General features: G+C 40.2%; 1 protein-coding gene across 1 annotated transcript in view; it reads left to right on the forward strand.

Annotated features, from left to right (window-relative positions):
• LOC102112104 (von Willebrand factor D and EGF domain-containing protein-like) overlaps window positions 1-19,699 on the forward strand; it is a 130,264-nt gene that overhangs the window by 86,510 nt on the left and 24,055 nt on the right. The window contains exons 21-25 of the mRNA XM_088058618.1: window positions 3,088-3,583; window positions 11,209-11,304; window positions 12,055-12,150; window positions 14,451-14,546; window positions 16,076-16,171. Coding sequence (XP_087914744.1) covers window positions 3,088-3,583; window positions 11,209-11,304; window positions 12,055-12,150; window positions 14,451-14,546; window positions 16,076-16,171 — 880 coding nt within the window. The remainder of the gene's footprint in view (window positions 1-3,087; window positions 3,584-11,208; window positions 11,305-12,054; window positions 12,151-14,450; window positions 14,547-16,075; window positions 16,172-19,699) is intronic.

A 19,699-nucleotide genomic window follows, 5' to 3' on the forward strand; every position in this document is an offset into this window, starting at 1 on the left:
AGGAATCTGTCTTTTTGGGACCTGATCCATACAGGAATGATGCCTGCTTACACTGGGGCAGTCCATCAATAAAAACACAGGTCCTGCACATCTGGAGCAGAGCAGCAGCATTTCAGTCTCTTATCTCCTTCTGCGAAAAATAAACTCAGTTATTCCACTGCTGCACATTTCCCTGTTTGTATGGGGGCAGAAATACTGACAGGCAGTGAAAACGTGGGTTTGTTCCATTGTGTAACCTTGAGCACTTGGCCTTGTTGGGTTTTTTTGGTGATTTCACCCAGTCCAATGTGCAGTCATATGCTGGCATAGCAGGGAAAAACAGATTCACACATGCACAGTTTGCATGGATAATGGGTTATACATTTGAGGATATTGATCAACAGCAAGGAAAATAAATTGAAGTAATGCAGGATTTGAGAAAGCTGCTGACTACAGACAACTGTAGTCAGATTTTTGGTTTGCTTTCATTATTTTAGCTTATTTAGATACTTATAAGGCTGCAGAAAGACATTTTCAGGTATTCCAGAAAAAATCTATTGTGTTCTTATCTGAACTAAATTGCACACTATCAACATAAGTAAAAATCTGAAACAATAAAAGCTGAGAGGATACTCTGGTCAACACCCTTGAATGACACCAACACCTTATGAAGTTCAGTCACCTCTACAGGTGGCTGAGGGGTTTATCAGGACATATCATAATGAACAACCAACAAAAATGTTACACTACTCTTCAGAGGCAGTTTTTGAGATGTAAAAATTACCTTATCACAGAAATACTCAAAAAATATCCTTCCTCTTACAGGGAAAGATTAAGTTTATTTGAAGGATGGGTATTTCACCCCTATCAACTGCTAAAGAAATAAAAGATTTCCCTTTCTCAGGTAGTCAGTCTGATCCCCTTTCTAGTTACTCAAACTTAATTGGGAGGAAAACCCATTTAATTATGACACAGTGGAAGGAGCTCAAAGCTATAATCAGGGCTCATTTTGGAAATTTGTCAGAGAGGTCATTCAGTCCTTCACTGTCATTCCTGTTGATTTCTGGTCCCTGAATCAAATTTTCTAATGTCTATAATGATCATCTATTACTGAAAATTTTCTGTGGAGATATTTCTTTCATCTTTCCCTCATTCATTCATTTTTAAAATCCTTTGACTTCTCCTATCTTCATATGCTCTTTTTGCTGATATCCTCCTGCTTCATCATCTCTGTTCTTCCATTCTGTGTCTCTCATCATTCACCAGCCTTACTTTGGATACTGAAATCCATGTATTTGCCTTCTGCTCTCCTAAATACCATGTATTTACCTGCTGATGGCCACAGCTCAATCCAGTACCACTGTAAATCTCCAAAACATTGTGCTTCAGGGCAATAGAAACTCATCAGCTGCCAGCAGAATGACACTATTTATCAGCCAAATAAACACTACTTTGGCTGCCAGGATTTGCTTTGGTCCATTCAATGCCCTAACTTTCATCTGACCCTTGCCAAGCATCCGAATATCTTTCCTTGCTAACTATGGTTAAGATCTCCATCAGTGGGAGTTTTTAGAAAATTATTAATATTTATATTTAAAAGAAAAAGGTGCATCCTGCATGGGGTTAACCCCAGAACCAAGAGAGGGTTTTTGTTCAGGATCCAATATATTCCATATCCTACAGAGTGAGTATGCCAGAACCGGTTAAAAATAGCCTCTTCCATTCATTAGCGTCAGCAGATGGCCATTAATCTTCCTGAAAGTATTGATTCAAACTACTCGTCTCCACTTTCAAGGCCCTTCACAGAGTCCCCTCTGGCCATCTATCATCCCTCCTTACACAGCTGAAAAGGTGGCTGGCTTTGGGACAAGTGGGTGACAATAACAAACCAGCCTCCCTCACACGCTGCCCCTCACGTCTGGAGGGAGCCGTACGCAGCACCAACAAAGCTCTTCCATTTGTCTCCTTTAAAAGCTTTCCTAAAACTTCCCTTTGCCATCAGGGCTACAGAAGCATTCCAGAGTCACCCACTGTGATGGCACTGGAGCCTCTTCAGGGCACGATCTTGCCAAGGGCCGTGTTGACACTGTGTGATTCTCCATCTCCAGTGTCTGTCTGTGCCAAGTGCAATGTTCTGTCTCCTTGACTCAAAGAGCAGGAATGCAAACTCTCTGAGTTATGCCCTCAGAGCATTTCCCAGCACAGCACTGCAGTATAAGCAGGTAATAAGAAGCAAATCTTGGCTCAGGAGGTCAAGAACTGGAAGATTCACCACAAACAAAGGTGCACAGTACCAAAACATCATGGACTAAGTCAGCCAAAATTAGTAAACCATTTTGCAGCCAATTGCAAAACCAATTGCAGCCAAGTTTTTGGCTGGCTGCAATTTAATCCCTGCATGTCAACCCAATGCTGCAACTCAAATAATGTTTGACCTTCCCTGAGACTTGTTACCAAAAATATATATTTCATCTGGTTCATGAAAGCTATCTTCTGAGTGCCATCACTGCAGTTCCCTGCCTGTCAGTGCTGGTGTCACCCACAGCAGACGGCCCCATATCATTTCTAAGCCAGTTGGCATAAACCTCCCCATAGCATATTTGATAATTAACTCTTTTACTTCTAGAATTGATGTTCTGTTGTTTGCTGCAAACCAAAAGGTTCACTGTGGTTCCTTTCAACTCTAGACCAGAAAATTTAGCTAATATATATCTTTCTTCTGCCCTAGTTTCAAGATCCTTCCAAAGCCACATGGATTTTCCTGGAAGAAATATTGAAGATGCTAGAGACTCTCACCAAGAAGATGTATCTAAGACATCAAGAAATGTATCTTCCCTTCTTTCCCAACCTCAAATTCCAAGACAAGATATTGCATTCCTTCTGGAAAGAAACCCCAGAGTCATTCACACTCCATCCCTTACAATGGAAAGGAAGGCTTCCCAAGCTCAGATGTCGCCAGAAAAACAACCTGATATGGAGTTCACAGCACCTGAGAAACAACCTTTTCTTGAGAAACTAAGTGACACACTCACACCCCTTCTGCATGAGGAGCCAGAGCCCACAGCCCCAGCCGTCAGTGTAACCTCCCACCCCCCTCTCCATTTTAAGCAGCACAAAGAAACTACGGCACAGACTCCTCCTCATCCCAACACAAATGCAGGTTCATTCCCTGCAAGGTCACAGACTCCTTCCAGGCATGGTTATTCTCCCAGGAAATGGCCCAGTCGAGTCCCAGTGCTGAGGAATAAACCACCCCAGGGTTTCCCAACAGAGCAGCCCAGAGCATCTCCTTTGGCACCGCACGTCCCCTCCTCTCGCCGTCTGTTAGGTCCTTCCCTTGGTGCTGCATCCCGGAGTGCTGGTGCCCCAGCAGGGTCTGCTCCCAGAGCACGGCTTCCAGCACCCACCACAGCAGCCAGGAAGGTGCTCAGCACAGCAAGGGGTGGTGTGGAGCTGCCAAAATCCAGCGGTGGGGTGCACCACCAAGCGGTGTGTGCTGACCTGCCGTGTTTCACTGGTGTGCAGTGCGAGCCAGCTGAAGATGGAGAGTTTAAATGTGGTCCTTGTCCCCCTGGATACAGCGGTGATGGAATCTCATGTGAAGGTAAGGGAGAAAGCCCTCTTTAAAATGCTCTTATAACTCCAAATCTAATAATTCTCCAAAGTAAAATTATATTTTATTATAAATTTTGAGATTTTTGTGGCTGGGACCATTCTGTTTTCAAAACCAATTATATCCCAAAATAATAAATAAAACCTATAACTTCGAAACAGCTTTTTCTGCTTACAAAAATGACATATTTATTTGATACCATCTAATCTATTAAAACCAGGGACAGATTGTTATCTTGCTGAATGCCAGATTCATTCTACTAAAGTCATCACATTCAAAACCATATAAAATTTCTGTGAGAAAGAGTAAAATTGATTCTACTTCTCTAAACAACACATTCTAGGAAAAACTAATTTTTCTAACATCTTAAAAATTACTTGTAAATACCTATCTAATATCTTAAATACGAAATTGAACTTGTCATTTGACATGTATAGCACCAGAAGGGTTTTCACAATTTATTGAGTTATTTATTAGGCACCTGAGATTCCCTCCATAAAACAATAGGATTATGCACTTTGTTGAAGCAACAAATTCCCTGACTTTGCTATCATTAATCACACCTTTTGCTGACATCCCTCTGATAAGCTGATATCTTACCTGGCCTTCCACCATACAAAGCAAAAGTATTTGTATCATTCATTCCCCTCTCTTTCTTGTCTGGTCTCTCATCCTTCATGCACAGACCAGTGAGCACTGTTGGAGATGTAGTACAAAATGTACAAAAAAAGGTTACTATATTCTTGGCCACTTTATATTTTTGCCTATTTGCACATTTCTGAAAAGCCCCTCCTAAAGGATGTAGAGTTACTTGGCACAAAGGACTCTGTCTTTAAGTTCTGTTCTATACCTAGAGATGGAAAAGCACCGAGCAGGTTCTGGTACTGGGAAGCTCAAAGCAAGTCTGGCCACAAAAGAGCCTCTCCTCAAAGACCACATCCATGTATATATGAATATTTACAGTATGGACATAAGGCTGCTATGTGTTTAGTAGATTCATCAGTACACTCCTTAAAACATCAATCTACCTTAAAATGTAAATCTGTCTCTGCCCTTTACTTGTGAGATGTTTTCTTCAGTTACTGGTACTGCTGAAAATCTCCCTGGAGAGTCCTCAGGATGAAATGCTTTATTACCAACATCATTCTGCATCCTGGGGCTTGATGACATGATGCACAAACATCCTTTTTTGTGTCTTGTCACTGACCATGACACCTGACTCAATAATTAGCCTGTCCCTTCCCTTTTCTTCTCCATCCTGGGCCCTGCTGCACACCTGCACCCTGGAGCAGAGCCAGTGCTGTGAACAGCACCCATTGTACCTGCAGCCGTGGATGTCTCCTCCCATGTCAGATGAAGGTGATTCATCATGACAAATGAGGTTGAAAAATGAGGGTAATTTCTTGGATTAAGGCCTGTCATAACCTCAACTATCAGCACCTTGTGATGCCCACACTACACCAACTCCCCTCAAGACAGTAGTGCCCTTTGAGAACAGGAGGCACAAACACTGGACAAAAAAAATCAAAGCTTACATGAGGCCAACATTTGCAAAATCTCCAGGCTTCAACATAACATCCTTGGCAAGTGAGCAAAAATGTCAAGAGACTCAGACGCTATTGATAGTTGTCACCATCTTATTTCATATCAAAATTCAACAAGATAAAAGAGCCAGCTCGCTGATAGAAAGTTTTAATACCTTTGGATCTTGAGGGGATGTGACCTTTGTTTAATAAGAATGTCTGAAAACAATCTAAAATAAGAAGTACTTTACCAAGTGGTATGTATGTTGTGATAGAATACAATTTATTTTTTTCCAAATGTGCAGATTCAAAACCAGGCTTGGAGGACTGGTAGGAAAACAACTCAAGCAGCATCCTGAAAACTAATTTCTTTCCTAAAGTATATCATGACATATTTTATATCTGTAATATTATTATCCCTCAGTCTCCCTGCCACAGTTCAATTGGAATTCCTCTCCCTCTGCTTTGTCACCCTGCACTGGGGGTCACAGGAGCACAGGATGGAGGAGACCCCTGGGGACCATCAAGTGTAACCTCCTACCTTCCCCTGGAAGAACACAGCTAACTCTCAGTGTATTTGGCTTATATTCAGACATCTAAACAGAGATATTTTCAGAAGATTTTAGCATTTCCATTTGGATCACTCCCTTCGCTACTGACATCTGCGTTGTCTGTCAGAAGTAGAACCCTGCTTTTGTTCCTTCTGCTTTGGTGTAATAAGAATTACAGATTATTTTCCTTCTGTCAGCAGCTATGTACTCTGCAGGTGAGGGGAGATGAAACAGCTCCTCAAGGCTCGACAGCTCTTTCCCCTTCCTGCACAAAGGCAATAAAACCTCTTATTAGTAGCCTAATGTTAAAGTTTCACAGGCAAACAGGCCAGCTTTAAAAGCTTCATTTCAGAGCAGTGTTTTGGAGACAGTCAGCATCACCTATACTAAAATAAAAAATAAGCAGGGGAGGTAAGGCCTGCTGTAATACACTGGATTCCCCCACATTTTCTCTTGTAGAAGATGCTTTCTGGCATTTATGGAGTAAGCTTAGCCAAGCATTCCTCTGGTGATGAGGGAGGTTGCTAAATACCTAATTTTCACTCTGAGTGCCGTTTCCAAGGATATATGCAGTGAAAACCAAAGCATTGTTACAGACTCCTTCCAGCAGTTTTCAGGACAGCACGAATCACCTGCCAAAGGGTGATGCAAGAGCATCAGAGCACCAACACAAACATATTTCAGCTCCCTGTGCCAGCTGAATAAAAACCTAGCAATGTAATAATGCAGAGAGAGCCCAAACAGGATTGACTTCAGAGCGTTTCTGACATTTTGTCTGGTGTGTTACAAGTGGCATGGGTGCTGCAGTGATTTGTAACATCTGGGGCTACTACTCTGAAATATTTGTTAGTGTTGGTAGTCACCCTAGAGCAGCTCCTTGTCATCCTGCCTCTGTTCCTCACTCTACCACAGATGCTCAGGTCATCACTTGCAAAGATGCTGCATCCACTGGACAAGGAAAAGGGGAAAATGTCATTTCCCTGGTCTCAGCTGATTCCCCAGTGCATATGGCACCGCCTGAGAGCACCTGTTGTACTCCTGGAGCTCCTCAGGGTGCCCTAAGGTGGAACTCTTCCTTTCCATTTGATAACAGGATTGAACTTATTGAAAAATTCTGCTTTGGGTATCATTTTTGTGCTTCTTTCTGAGAGACCTAGACCTGAAAACTGATGAAATACAAGAATTTAAACCAAATTTCTGGTCATCCTTTTTTTGTTTGTTTGTTTCCCTGACTCCAAGCTTCTTTGATAGGGAGTGTCTGGTCACTAAAACTGTACCAATAAGAAGTCAGTCTCCATTACATAGAATACAGACAATTATTTAAAACCATTTTGTATTAGGTTGACAGTTAAGGACTTTCTGGTATCTTTCTGGTATTTCAGCAGCCATAAAAGAGCCTCAGCATTCCTGTCAAAAGTAAAATTATAATACTTTAGAAAAATATCTTTAAGAGGGTGAAGTCAGTAAAAATGTGGAATATTTTATTAGCTTTGTAGAGTATTTTCTAAGAGAAGGGAAAGTCCAAAACAGTGAGAGTCACGTTTTCTGCTCAAGAGTTAAATGCAGAGCATTGCCTTGGCATTACAAAACCACTTTTCAAACCAAATAATTTTCAAAATAAGAGGAGAGATGGAGTAGTTGGGAAAGTAAAATGACTTCACCATGTACAGCTGCATTAAATGAAGAAAAAAATCGGGTAGCTCACATTCATATTTTTGACATTTTACACCCAAAAAGATCTACCATATCAAACCAGAAGTCCTTTCCCTGTTTCCAAGAGCTGCCAAATGCATTTGTCTGGCAATGTGTGGGAAAGATATAGGGATACTGTCCCAGAAGTTATGGATCATGTGCTCCAAAACACCAAAGGTGATGCCTTGGAACTTTATCCTGTTCACCCTTTCCAGGTCATGTCTGATTTCACAGTTTTCTATCCTAAAGTCTCGTCTTTCCCAAGGACCTCATATATTCACTTGTTCTTTGTACAAAAGCTCTCCTATAACTTTGTTTATTTATCTTTGCATCTTTTTCTGCATCTTCTCTACATTTATTGTAGCTTTTTTGAGCTGAGGGATCAGACCTGCCCATGGTATTTAAGATGGAGTTCACCATGGGTACAGGTCATAATGAAGAATTTTATGTTCTGCTCCTTTCTTAACAATTCCTACCACTTTATTTGGGTTTTTTTGGCTGCAGATGAGCACCCAGCTGACATTTCATAAAACAAAATGCATCAGCACTGGTGTCTGCATTTGTCCTCCAAATTTATTCAGCCAAGTTTCTCTTGTTAATATTCCAATTGCTGTGATGGACATTTCTCTCACAACTGGGCTCCAGGCTGCTGGACTATTTAAATATGCAATGAGATAATTCAATTGCAGGAACACATGCTTTAATCCTATGCTTCATTTCATTTATCTGTGTATCTTACATGCAAAAGAAATGCTTCAGTCCACAGCTTTCCAAAAGGAAAAAAACAACCTAGGAACTTTCTTTTCCCTTTTTTCACCCCGCCGTTGCGCTGAACACATTAAAACTTCATCTGCACATTTAGGAAGTTAGGTTAATGTATCTTTGGAAGGAAATAAATAATGTACAATGAAACAAGGTAGACTAGGCTCCCTTCAGTGAAGTCTGTCCTGATCTGACTTCTGTGTAAAATTTGAAGCAGGCAATGCTCTCCCAGCTCCAAGCCTGGCTTTATTCGCACAGACCCAGGGCCTCACGTGTGGATGGCACAGGGAGTTACTCACTGTGGAGATGCCAAGCAATAACTCTGTTCTGGAAGACATTTGCTGATTAGGCTATGGAAAATTACGGGAACAACACAGCATCTGGTATTCCTGAGTGCCCCTGAAGTTATTGCAGAGAAACTTATAAAAACTGTATGATCTCATTTTAATGGAAAATAGAAGTTTGGGGATATTTCCCAAAAAGCCTTTTCAAAGAAAACAATAATGCACTTCTCCATTTTCACCTCCAGATTTTAAATTATAAACATAAACATACATACACTCAACAGCAAGATTGACCATTTGCAGCAATGTTTTCTTCTTTGCTGTTATTTTTTTTCCTATCCAAAACCGCTTAGTATAAAAACACCTTTCTACAATTTAGCAAATGCTCATGGAAAGAAGTATTCATTTCAGAAGATGAAAGATAGAAGTTTGGGAAAAGAATTTGACATAAGCAGTATATTTCTATTGCAGTGGGAAATGTTTTTTAAGTGAATATTACTCTCACTCTCACAGAGGAGCCAGTGCTCAGTTTTTATCTTTTGCTATTCACCAGCAATAGAACAGTTTTAAACATTTTACTATTAAATGTCACCATAACAGCTAAATGTTTTAATATCCAAAATACCATGTTCTCTTCTGACAGTTCAGATGCATCTCGGAATGTTCAAAGGCCAGATGGAAAGTGTTCTATTCACATGGACACACTTGCTTTAAGTGCTACACACAATCCACGCTGAAATAAAGTGTAATATGCTTGAATGTCACCGTGCTTGGCACAGCACTTAGGCACCTGGAGGCTTTATGCAACCATCATCCTACAGGAAGAGCAATCACATTTAATGTACTTTAAAAAGAGTGGTTTTTCCTCCAGGTTTTGTACCTCCCCCTTACCTCCACACACACATTATTAACCAGTTCTACCTGCTTTTAATATCTAATTGCAAAGAAATCACCAGACTGGGTGGCTCCAAGCCCCACCCAACCTGGCCTTAGATACTTCCAAGGAAGGAGCTTCTCTGGGCAACCTGTGCCAATGCCTCATCATCTTCACAGCTAATAATTTCTTCCTAATACTTTATCTAAACTTATCTAAATCTATTTAGTTGTCCAGACAAAGATGATTTGGGTTTATCCCTTCTTTTCTTTTTCTTTTTTTTTTTCTACAGATGTACACTTGGAATTTCAGCTAAGCACACATTGATTTGCAAATGTCCAAACCTTACAGCCCATCTAATCAAAACTAAATTTAGCTTAATGACATTTTTCAGCATATACAGTATGGATCTAAAATACACCTTGTAAGTTTTCTATTTTCAGGAAGGTCAAATCCTAAAGTCGTATAATGCAGCACTGGAAATTTCACCATTAAATACCAAATACATTTCTTCAATGATATTTGTGTCAAAATGGTTTATTTAAAAGCACCTTCTTGGAGTTTGTCTTTTTTACTGCAATTGGAAAATGTGTGAGGGCTTTCATTATTTTTTTGGATGGCAAAGTTCATATTCCGTGGCCTGGTGACAATCACAAGAGGTGAGGAGGTCTTCCACATAATAACTGCATTTAAATTATGTGGCTCCCCAAGAACTAGTCCTTCATTTAGCTTTCCATTTCCATAGCACATTTTCCAGCTCTAAGAAAAAAATGTGGTGCATTAAGGTTCTCTTCCCTTGTAACAATACTTAAAATGAAAGATGCTTTGTTTCAGGTCTCGTTAGTTTCATTTTGCTTTTTCCTTGGAATAACCTTGCTTAGCTTCATATCCTTCATAAAAGACAAAATTCTGCCAGTGAAGAGAGCCAAAGTATAACATTTTTCTCTGTATTCACTTCCCACACACAAGGGAAGATATTTTTCATTCTGCTAAGTGAGGTGCTTTTTTTTCTCCAGAGGCATGAGGTGCCTCTGGCACAGGTTTCTTGCTCTGCTCCTGCCACAGAGCTTCTCCTTTGAGTGTCAGTGATCATCCTGTCCCTTCTGTGACCATTTTGTTCCTTCAGTGATCATCCTGTCCCTTCAGAGATCTTCCTCCTCCTCTTTTGATTTTGCCATACACAATTACCTCTTATTAGAGGGCTACAGACAGAATTGTCAGGTACCTTAGGTTTAAAGGTCCAAAATTTCCAGGCTCCCTGTACAATAAAGTTTTTAGATTCAGAATTATAAACATATGAAAAACAATCATGCCTCCAGCAAATAGCCTGTTTCAGGAGCTGCAGTCCTTTCCACACTCACCTAGTTTCTTCCACAGAATTACATTGCATACTGCAATAAATCAAGAAATCTTTATCTAATTTGCTGCATTGTCTGCAGAGCTCATACTACTCATTAAATATTAACTTTTTTGCTTAAATGTTTGCCATTTTGCTGACAAATCCACACACAACTCTTTTCCATAAGGAAGAAACACTTAATCTTGGCCCTTTTATGAGATCTGACACCTGTTAAGGCTTGCTCACCATCCACAAGGCAAACTCATGGAGAGGGATGGGCAAGGTCTTGAATTGTTACTTCATTTGTACTTCATCCATCAGTAGCCTTCAAAATATGTCTTTAAAAATGTGCATGCTCAGAAGTTAAATATGATAATGTTAAAACCATTCCCTTGCAGATTTTATACAGCTGCTCATTAGTGCTGCATTGCTAATGTGATACCTACTGCTATCCTGCAGTGTTTTCCTCAGCCAAATTACTCGCTGGATTAATAAAATGGGATGGGGAAAGAAGTAACCTGTGCTGTGCTCATAACCACGGAGAATGTCATATTTGAACTGTATTTTTTTCCTCGTGTTTCACTCTTGCAGCGCTGTGTGAGCCGCAGTGTGAGCATGGAGGAACTTGTCTGCCTCAGAACACCTGTTCCTGTGCTTATGGATTCGTAGGGCCTCGATGTGAAACAAGTATGTATGAACTCACCCAGGCTTTCTGCATTGCATCTTTCAATTAGCACAAAATTAAAAGAGTAAAAACAAAAAAACAAAAACCCAACCTTTTTTCTTCTTCTTTTCCTATATTTCCCCTTAAAATGATTATTGAATACAAAGGATAACACGTTGAAGTAATACAGTAGCTATTTCAGAGTAGATATTTACCAGCAGCATTGTTGTATTATGTAAAAATATGCAGATCTAGATCAACATTCTCTATAAAATTGCTTCTGGAAAAACAAACAAAAAAAAGAAGGAAAGAAAAGGTGCATGTTATTTATAGTAATATTTATGAAATTTAAGATTGTGAGTGAATGAAGTAATGCTAATTTTGAGAACCTATTAAGAGTAATGCTACTCTGCAATACAAGTATAAAAAGAGGTTCAATACAGAGAATATCTTAAAATCAGCCTTCAAACCCTTCTATATCAGCAAAACACACACACCTCCATCATTACAGTCCTCACTGCTTATTTAAATATCAGGTTGCCCTTGAGAGGAATATAATTTTATCTATGAAGCTGAGTAGCTGGAATACTTAAAAAGCAAAGAATTTTAGATGTATGCCTTCTAATAGAGAAAACAAAGCAAGGGAAGGGACAGATTCCACCCTCAGTTTACCTCCTGGACTAACACTATCAGATATTGGCTGTGATAGGGGAACTTTAGGATCTGTCCTGGTGCCAGTGATAAGAGATTTGGATCTTTTGTGTGTTTTCCAGTGGTGTGCAACAGGCACTGTCACAACGGGGGGGTCTGTGTGTCACCGGATGAGTGCCAGTGCAGGCAGGGGTGGAGCAGCCCCTCCTGTGAGACAGGTGAGTGCTTGGCAATGACTGATCCTGCCCTTTGCTGCCCAAAATCCCTCTGGTTGCCCCACAGTTCAGGGCTCAGTATGGGAACTGCTGCTTAAAGAATTAAACCTTAAGAGGAGACCAAGTATAGGGCAAAACCTCAGAAGGCCTTGATTTTATGTATCTATTCATAAGTTTAGATGTTTATGTAAGTATTACTAAGTTTAGATGTTTACCTAGATCTCAGGGTTTTATAGAGGGAGCCTACAAACAAATTCTTTTCACAGCTTTTTAAGTGTGTGTGATTCTGGAGTTAATTCTTAGCATGCTGTGCTGCCAGAATTCACACTGCTCCTCCTGCCTGCATCTCTCACTTGCAGAGCACCTACAAAAAGCATCCACAAGAGTGTGGGAACTCAGAAAAAAGCCACCTCCACCCATGCATATGAAATGACAAGGTACTAGAACCAGGAACCTATTTCTGAAACTGGAACTAGGTACTTATTTCTAGTCAGGGCTCAAAGTTTTAAACAGACACAGCTCGGACCCCCCTCTCAGGATCAAAGTCTTAAAAGCTGGGGTGGATATTTTCTCCAAAGGCACAGAAACTACAGCACTCACCTGGGACAAGGCATGCAAAATAGTGAAATATTAGAAGATGAGGACTACCTGAATCAGTGCCAGACCTCAAGGCTCCAGAGGCAGTCTGCCTCTGCCACGGTGAATATTAAATGACTGAGACACCTTCAGCCTACATTACCTCTCCTGGAAGGTGAGAGATGTCATTTTAACCTCCATCTCCTGGAGATTGCTCTTCCTGTAAGTGTTAAAATGACAAACCTACTGAGGACACATAAATTAGCTCAGCTATGATCCACAGGAAATGACTGGGATTGTCACTGCTCTTCTGGTTCCCACCAGCTCCGCTTTTTCTTCTCAAGGAGTTCTTCAATTTTATTTTGGGGTGGCTTTAAGGAGAATCATTGCAAGAGTAGGACAAACAAGCAAGAGTAGCAGTAACTTCCAGAGCAGAATAACAGCAGCAGGATTTTTGATTTCTGACAGCTTTGGTGAAAGGCTTCCAGACTCATCTCTCTGCCACTGCTTTGTGTGCACTGCACAGAATATTCTGTGGGCACGGCTGGGGTTTCCCACCTCAAGTGTTATGATAGGAATCTCAGGAAGAATACAGGAATGAAAATGGAAAAAAAAAAAAAAAAAAAAAAAAAAAAAGAGGACTTAACCACTGGAAATACAAACATTGACAGACTGACAAGATTATGGATATCTATAAACTAGCCAGGACAATGAGAGAACTAAACCAAATTCCCCTTGAGCAATGAATTCAATCCATTTTGACTTCATAAGCAACTGCTCCTTAGAAAACCCTCTCATCTAGACTGTGATTTCACTTTTTTTTTCTCTTTCCAAATTGACATTTTATTTCTTCTTTAGTTCATCTGAAACATTTTTGTGACCCTTAATTTATTTAAGCTTAAATGCATTTAATTTATTTAATAGGCTATTCTGTAAGGTACTGAAAGACAAAGGCAACAGAAGGAAAAAAGCTGGTTTAAAGTGTCATTCTGCTCTACAATGAAAACTTTATCAGATTCCTTATTCTTAACACCCTGACTTCCCATCTAAATCAATTTGAAATTCTAATATTTTTTTTTTTTTGTAACAGTCTGATACTTGCCACATAGAAATATGCAAGACAGCTTTCAATTCCTAATGCCTATAGTATCACCTAGAGTAATAACAGATACATAAAGAGGCAAAGGGAGCTCAGCCAGTGGCTTTGTTGGTGATGAATGAGCCAATGTGTTGTGGGAACTGGCATTTAAATGAGGCAGAACAAACAGGTTTTTTGGTGCACACCTATTCAAGTCCATGGAAATGCCACAATGCTCTGCTGAACACAGACAAAGCAGCAAACAATTAATATCTCATCTCCAGGTTATCCAGGGTGTATTTTATTTGACTACATTTACTACCTTGGGATGGTGCTTGGTGAGAATACTGGAATGGAAATAAATGAACTGTGTGAATCAAAGGAATACATCCAAAATAAATTAAATTATTACATTAAATTATATTCTATTTCATCTCCCAAGCTATTCTAAAACACCACTGAAATGCTCCCACTGTGTCGACCATGAATAAATGCTGCAGCACAACTGACCTGCAAGGGCTGCATTAAACTTTTCACAGTATCATGAGAAACATTAATTCTAATGACATGTGCAGCAGTAAAAGAGCGTCTACTCTAAAAAGTTCAACATTATCAGAGATTCATAAAGTTATCTTATATTCCCATCCAGCTGTGTGTAATCCCGTGTGCCTGAATGGAGGAGTCTGTGTTCGGCCAGATATGTGCTCGTGCCCTTCTGGTTTCTATGGGCCACAATGCCAGAGAGGTAAGAAAATTCTATTTATCATCTTGATAAAGGGCCCAGGCTCAAAATATAAATATCACCTACAACATTACCTGCCCCACATGAAATATATCCCGAGACTCTCCTTGTCATAACTACGCGTGTTCCTTTGTTGTTATAGTCTGTCATAAATCCACATTTTATTGTTCCTGATGGTATTGGGAAGAAGAACTTATGGGTGATGCCATTAACGGTGACTAAATAATTATTCTAAAATTACCTGAATCAGTGATATCATTAATTAGCAACTATTCTATTAAATGTTAAAGCATGGCAGCACTTTGTTCATTTTGGTACCCTGTGGTGTGTACTATACTGTGTTTCAGAGACAGGTGATAATTTACCTTCAAATGGGGCTCACAATGTCACCTACTTGACCACCTTAAAGTGTTGTGCATGGGAGCATTCTGTAGGACTTCATCAGATCCTTGCTTAAAAATCTGATCCAATACTGCTCTGATTGAGCAGGACCTGATTTTGAATCCCTGTCTTAGCTCTAAGCTGAGGCTAACAGTATCCTGGGCTTCTCACTCACTCTGTGCTGCAGAAGGCAAATTAATGAATCCTTTAATGACCCAGTATCAGGCAGAACATACAAGAAAGAGCTTAGGGCCCAAGCAGCTGGAAGACCCCTGTGCTAAGACCACTCACTTTGCTTTTTTCAATATGGATCTAGTAACTCCTCCTGAATCTGGGAATATAAATGCACCCGTATTACCAAAACTACTTCAACATTAAAAGTCCTTTGCTCTTACTCTTTCTCTTTTGTTTCCCTGGGCCTCCTAGATGAATGTGATCCTGATGTATATTTTTGCAAGTGAATGATTCACACAGAAAAATCTAATTGCACATGGAGCTTGCTGGAAACTCTGTTTTTATGATGTTGGGGGTGGAGAAGAGAGTGAAAATGATAGAGACTGTAACTTGATCTTGCTCTTGAGCACAGAAGGTGATTTTCAACATCTAGGTGATTTGAAATTTTTGCTCTTAGGTGTTCTGGTTTAGACCGAGCAAAAACTTGAAAACAAGTATCCACACTCATGGGATCTGAAATGTATAGGAGCATACAATGGATGGATGTTGAAGGAAAGCAAAGCCTTTCTTCTGCTTCTTTGAGAAAGGGGGAAGAAACGGCACCAAGGCCAAGTTAGCAAATGTCAAACACTGATCTATATTTCATGGGCAGAAACCCTTGAGGAAGCCCTTTGACAGAGACTTCAAAATCTGACACCACTGGGAATATTCTGACCTCTTCACTGCAAGTATCTAAAAGACCCTTGGGTGCTAGGAATCACTTCCAGCATTTTCTCCACAAACACAGAATCAGGGTCTACGTCCAGGCAACTGCCCCAAACCACCCTTTGGGGAGACACCTTCCCTACCCCAGCTAAAAACAACACCTCTGTGAGCTGCTGTCCCAACAGAGGCACCTAAATGAGGAGCCTGTGTTTTGGCAGTGTTGATCCCCCACATGATTTTGGTGCACAGAACATTTCCTTTCCTTTCCCCAGCTGTTTGCATTCCCCCCTGTAAGAACGGTGGTCACTGTGTCCGCACCAATGTCTGCTCCTGTGCCGAGGGCTACACTGGAAGAAGGTGCCAGAAAAGTGAGTTACACATTTCCCTTTGTTTTCCAACAGTTCTCCAACTGCTAAACAGCTTTTCTTCTTTTTGTGCATGTTCCACAGAACATTTAACCTGTATTTATGCTGTGATCACCTATATTTCTATCAGAGCCCATAAAGCTCTATGTTATACCCAAAACCAGCTTGTTAATTAGAATAAGCCAAGTGGAAGTTGGGAGGAGAACATTTTGCTGGAATCCTCTCTAAATATTTCATGCATTCAAAATGAGTAACATTTGTATTTGGAGATTAATTAATTATTTTGCATGAAAGATTTTTTGGGGAAAAAATTAAAGCCAAAGGCTGAGAAGCTGAATAAGATCCTTAAAAATATTAGAACATCACAGTTCCAGCTTAATTAAGGTAATTGGTTAACAGCACTTCATCCTTGAATTTGTTCTTGTCACTGAAAACTCCCTTTTCACGTTACCATCAGTATTAATATTTGATTCTTCGATTCTTCTGGGGAAATAGGTTATTTTGGCACTTTTACAGGCTCAATTGCTCAACAATATCTGTCAGCCAGGGAGTTTGGGATATCTATGTGAAAACTTTTTTTTAATTATTATTATTATTATTTCTTAATCAGTTTGAAATTGGCAAGAGGGGAGCTGTGAAAACAACCATTCTTGGCAGGAAGAATCTGTACATTTCCAGAGCATTTTACGTCTCTCACACACAGAGGGGAAAAAAGCCAGTAAAAAATTCCCTGCAGCAACAAAAGCCCTCTCGTTCCCCACACTGCCGCTCTCCCCTCCTTCAGCAGGGAGGGTCGTGACGCACAGTGCACAATTGAATAGTTTGCTCTGGCAGGAATGTGCTGGAGGGAGAAAAAAGGAGGAAAAAACCTTATGTTTGGCATCCTGTTTTTGAGGTTAGAGAACATTAGAAAAGTGCTGTTTCCAGCTTTAAACACCCTGCCACATCTCCAGGCAGATCAAAGGGAAGCGCACTGATGATGATTGCAGTCTCGCAAAGCACTCCCTGGAATCCTCCAAACTCCACCAACTCACAGCAGGTTTCTTTCCACTTCCCAAAAGTTTCTGAGGTTCTGTTGTCCATCTCGGTATTATCTTTCACAAAAATGTTTTTTGACATGATGAAAACATTTTTGTTTTGTCTGATCCTTCATTCTACTTCAATAACTGCTGTTTAGTCTGGTTTATTTAGTTTAGTGTTATAAAAACTTAAACAAAGGGCCTGTGAGTGTGATGGATGAAGAGAAACATAATTAAGTGTAAGGAAAACACGACTTTTTGCTGATTCTTGCTGGCCTCTGACTGCTAATTGGTGAAAAATGTTGAGCAATATTTCTTTTTTCTTGACTAAAATCAAGAGCACATGGGACAAGTATCAAGATCCACCAAAAGAAGTAGTTAATTCACAAGATTTTATAACAAGCAGTTTCTCTTAGAGCTGTATGTCTTCTTATTGTTGTTATATAGAGTAATTTCTCTCTCCTCTGGCAGAGGTTCCAGATTTTGCAGCTCCTCTGGAGGAGAAGCCTGCAGGGCACAGCAGAAGTCAGTCTCAGTTGACCTTTGCAAACTTTCCTCCACACAAAATGGAGAAATGCTCCCAGCAGTGGGAGGCTGCTCTCTGTCCCATAAACCTCTCAGAGTTCAAATGCAGAACAGATCTCACCCCTTTTTTAAGCATGATTTCATATCATTTTGCATCAGGCATAGACTATATTGGGGGATTAGATAGAATATGTGGCATACACTGAAAGGCTAAAAGTGTAAACACAGGCACATGTTCCTAACTCACACACAGACAAATGAAAAAGTGGAGAATAAATCCCTAGCATGAAGAATTCCCACTACCCAGCCCCTTTTTTCTTCAATAAAATGTGTAAAAACGACCATAATATCCATTTGAAATTCCAAAAGGAGCTGAGCATCATGTAGCTCATTCTGCAGTGTCACTAGCAGTAAAAACATCCGTATCTATAAAATTATCAGGTTAATTTTGATAATCCTGAGCCACCTGGGGTAGATGACTGCAGAGGTGAGACAGCCCCATGGGCTGAGTGCCTGAGTGCTCAGAAATCCATCTGGGAGACTTTTTGTGCAGTGCTTCTGCTGACCTTCCTGGGAAGGGTATGGCAACAAGGAATCAGGAAAAACCAATAGAATTCTGCTTTACAGAGGGTTTTTTTCTGGATTTGAGCATCTTTTCTGTTGGGCTTTAAGGACTCCATGTAAGGTAGCTGAGCCTCAAGTTACACAGGACATTTCAGCTTACACAGAGTTGTAAAATCCACACAAAGAGTGAGGAAAAAATACACATATCATGATAGCAAAGCTGTGATCAGATGTGAAGTTTACTGGAAGTTTAACACTGCATCATCTCCCATTTCCAAATCACCAGGACAATGTGAGAGACTGCTAAAGGTGAACCTGTGGCCCAAATCGCAGCTCAGAGGTGTCCCCTGTTACTGCCCGGTGACCCCACACTGAGAAATGTATGGGTGGCTTAGCCACAATGATGAATGTGACAATTCTGATTTAAAAAAATTTTTGGAAGGATTTTGTCATTATTTTAATTGTTCTTTGCACTCTGAATATGAAATTGCTGTGTCCTTGTGTACTTTTTCATTTCTAGTACATTTTCAAATTCACCTCTGACAGCAAATCAGCTTTACTGTGTTCTTACACTGAGTCTATAATCACATTTGGGGTGGATTATTACTTGACTAATAAAATCTATCAAGATATCATGCGTAAACTTAATACTAAGGCAGACAAATTGGCAGTTTATTCAATGTTGTCATTTTTTGATACACTGATATTTTTCCGCTGCTTTTAGACATTTCTCTTTCCTTCTTAATATCTCACCTGCATGGACAGAGAAGGAAAAGCCTCTATTTAATTTTGGCAGCTTCAGCTCCCCAATTGAAGGAGATAATTAAAATAATTAAAAGCCACACAACACATCCAAGACAGGTTATTTTTTGAACCAAACCCAAACAAGCTATTGGTTTATTTCAAATACAAAGAACCATGGTTTAGGATTTTCATTTTCATCCCTGTATGGTTTGGAATTTCTCCCTTATGACTTTTAGTTTCATCCCTGCACAGTTTGGAATTTCTAATACTGTCTGCATGACAGCCAAAAACATGCAGGACAGAGTGGTGGCACCACACCTATTCAGGCTCGCCCTCCTTTGCTTCCTGAGCGTATGGAGAAAGGCATTCAGCCTGAAAGTTTGTGGTTTATATCTAAATAAACATCACTCAAAACCCCAAAAAGTGTAAATCTGCGAGGTGTGATTGGCTGCCAGCTGCAATTAGTGCCTGGTGATTATGCAAAGCAGACACCCACACCCCGGGCGTGCTGGTGGCAGCGCTGACAGGGAAATGTGTGGTTGTGCCTCAGCAATCTACAACCTCACATCCTCACTTGAGAAGGATTGTTCCCAGTATAATCAGTCTTGTTGAAAGGGAAGAGGCAAATGCTGGCAGCACCTATTCAAAATAAAATATATTTCTGGATCAACTTTGCATC

Source organism: Pseudopodoces humilis, chromosome 8, assembly GCF_049639895.1.
Source record: "Pseudopodoces humilis isolate 2021_Gansu_Grassland_sample_001 chromosome 8, ASM4963989v1, whole genome shotgun sequence".
Taxonomy (NCBI): domain Eukaryota; kingdom Metazoa; phylum Chordata; class Aves; order Passeriformes; family Paridae; genus Pseudopodoces; species Pseudopodoces humilis.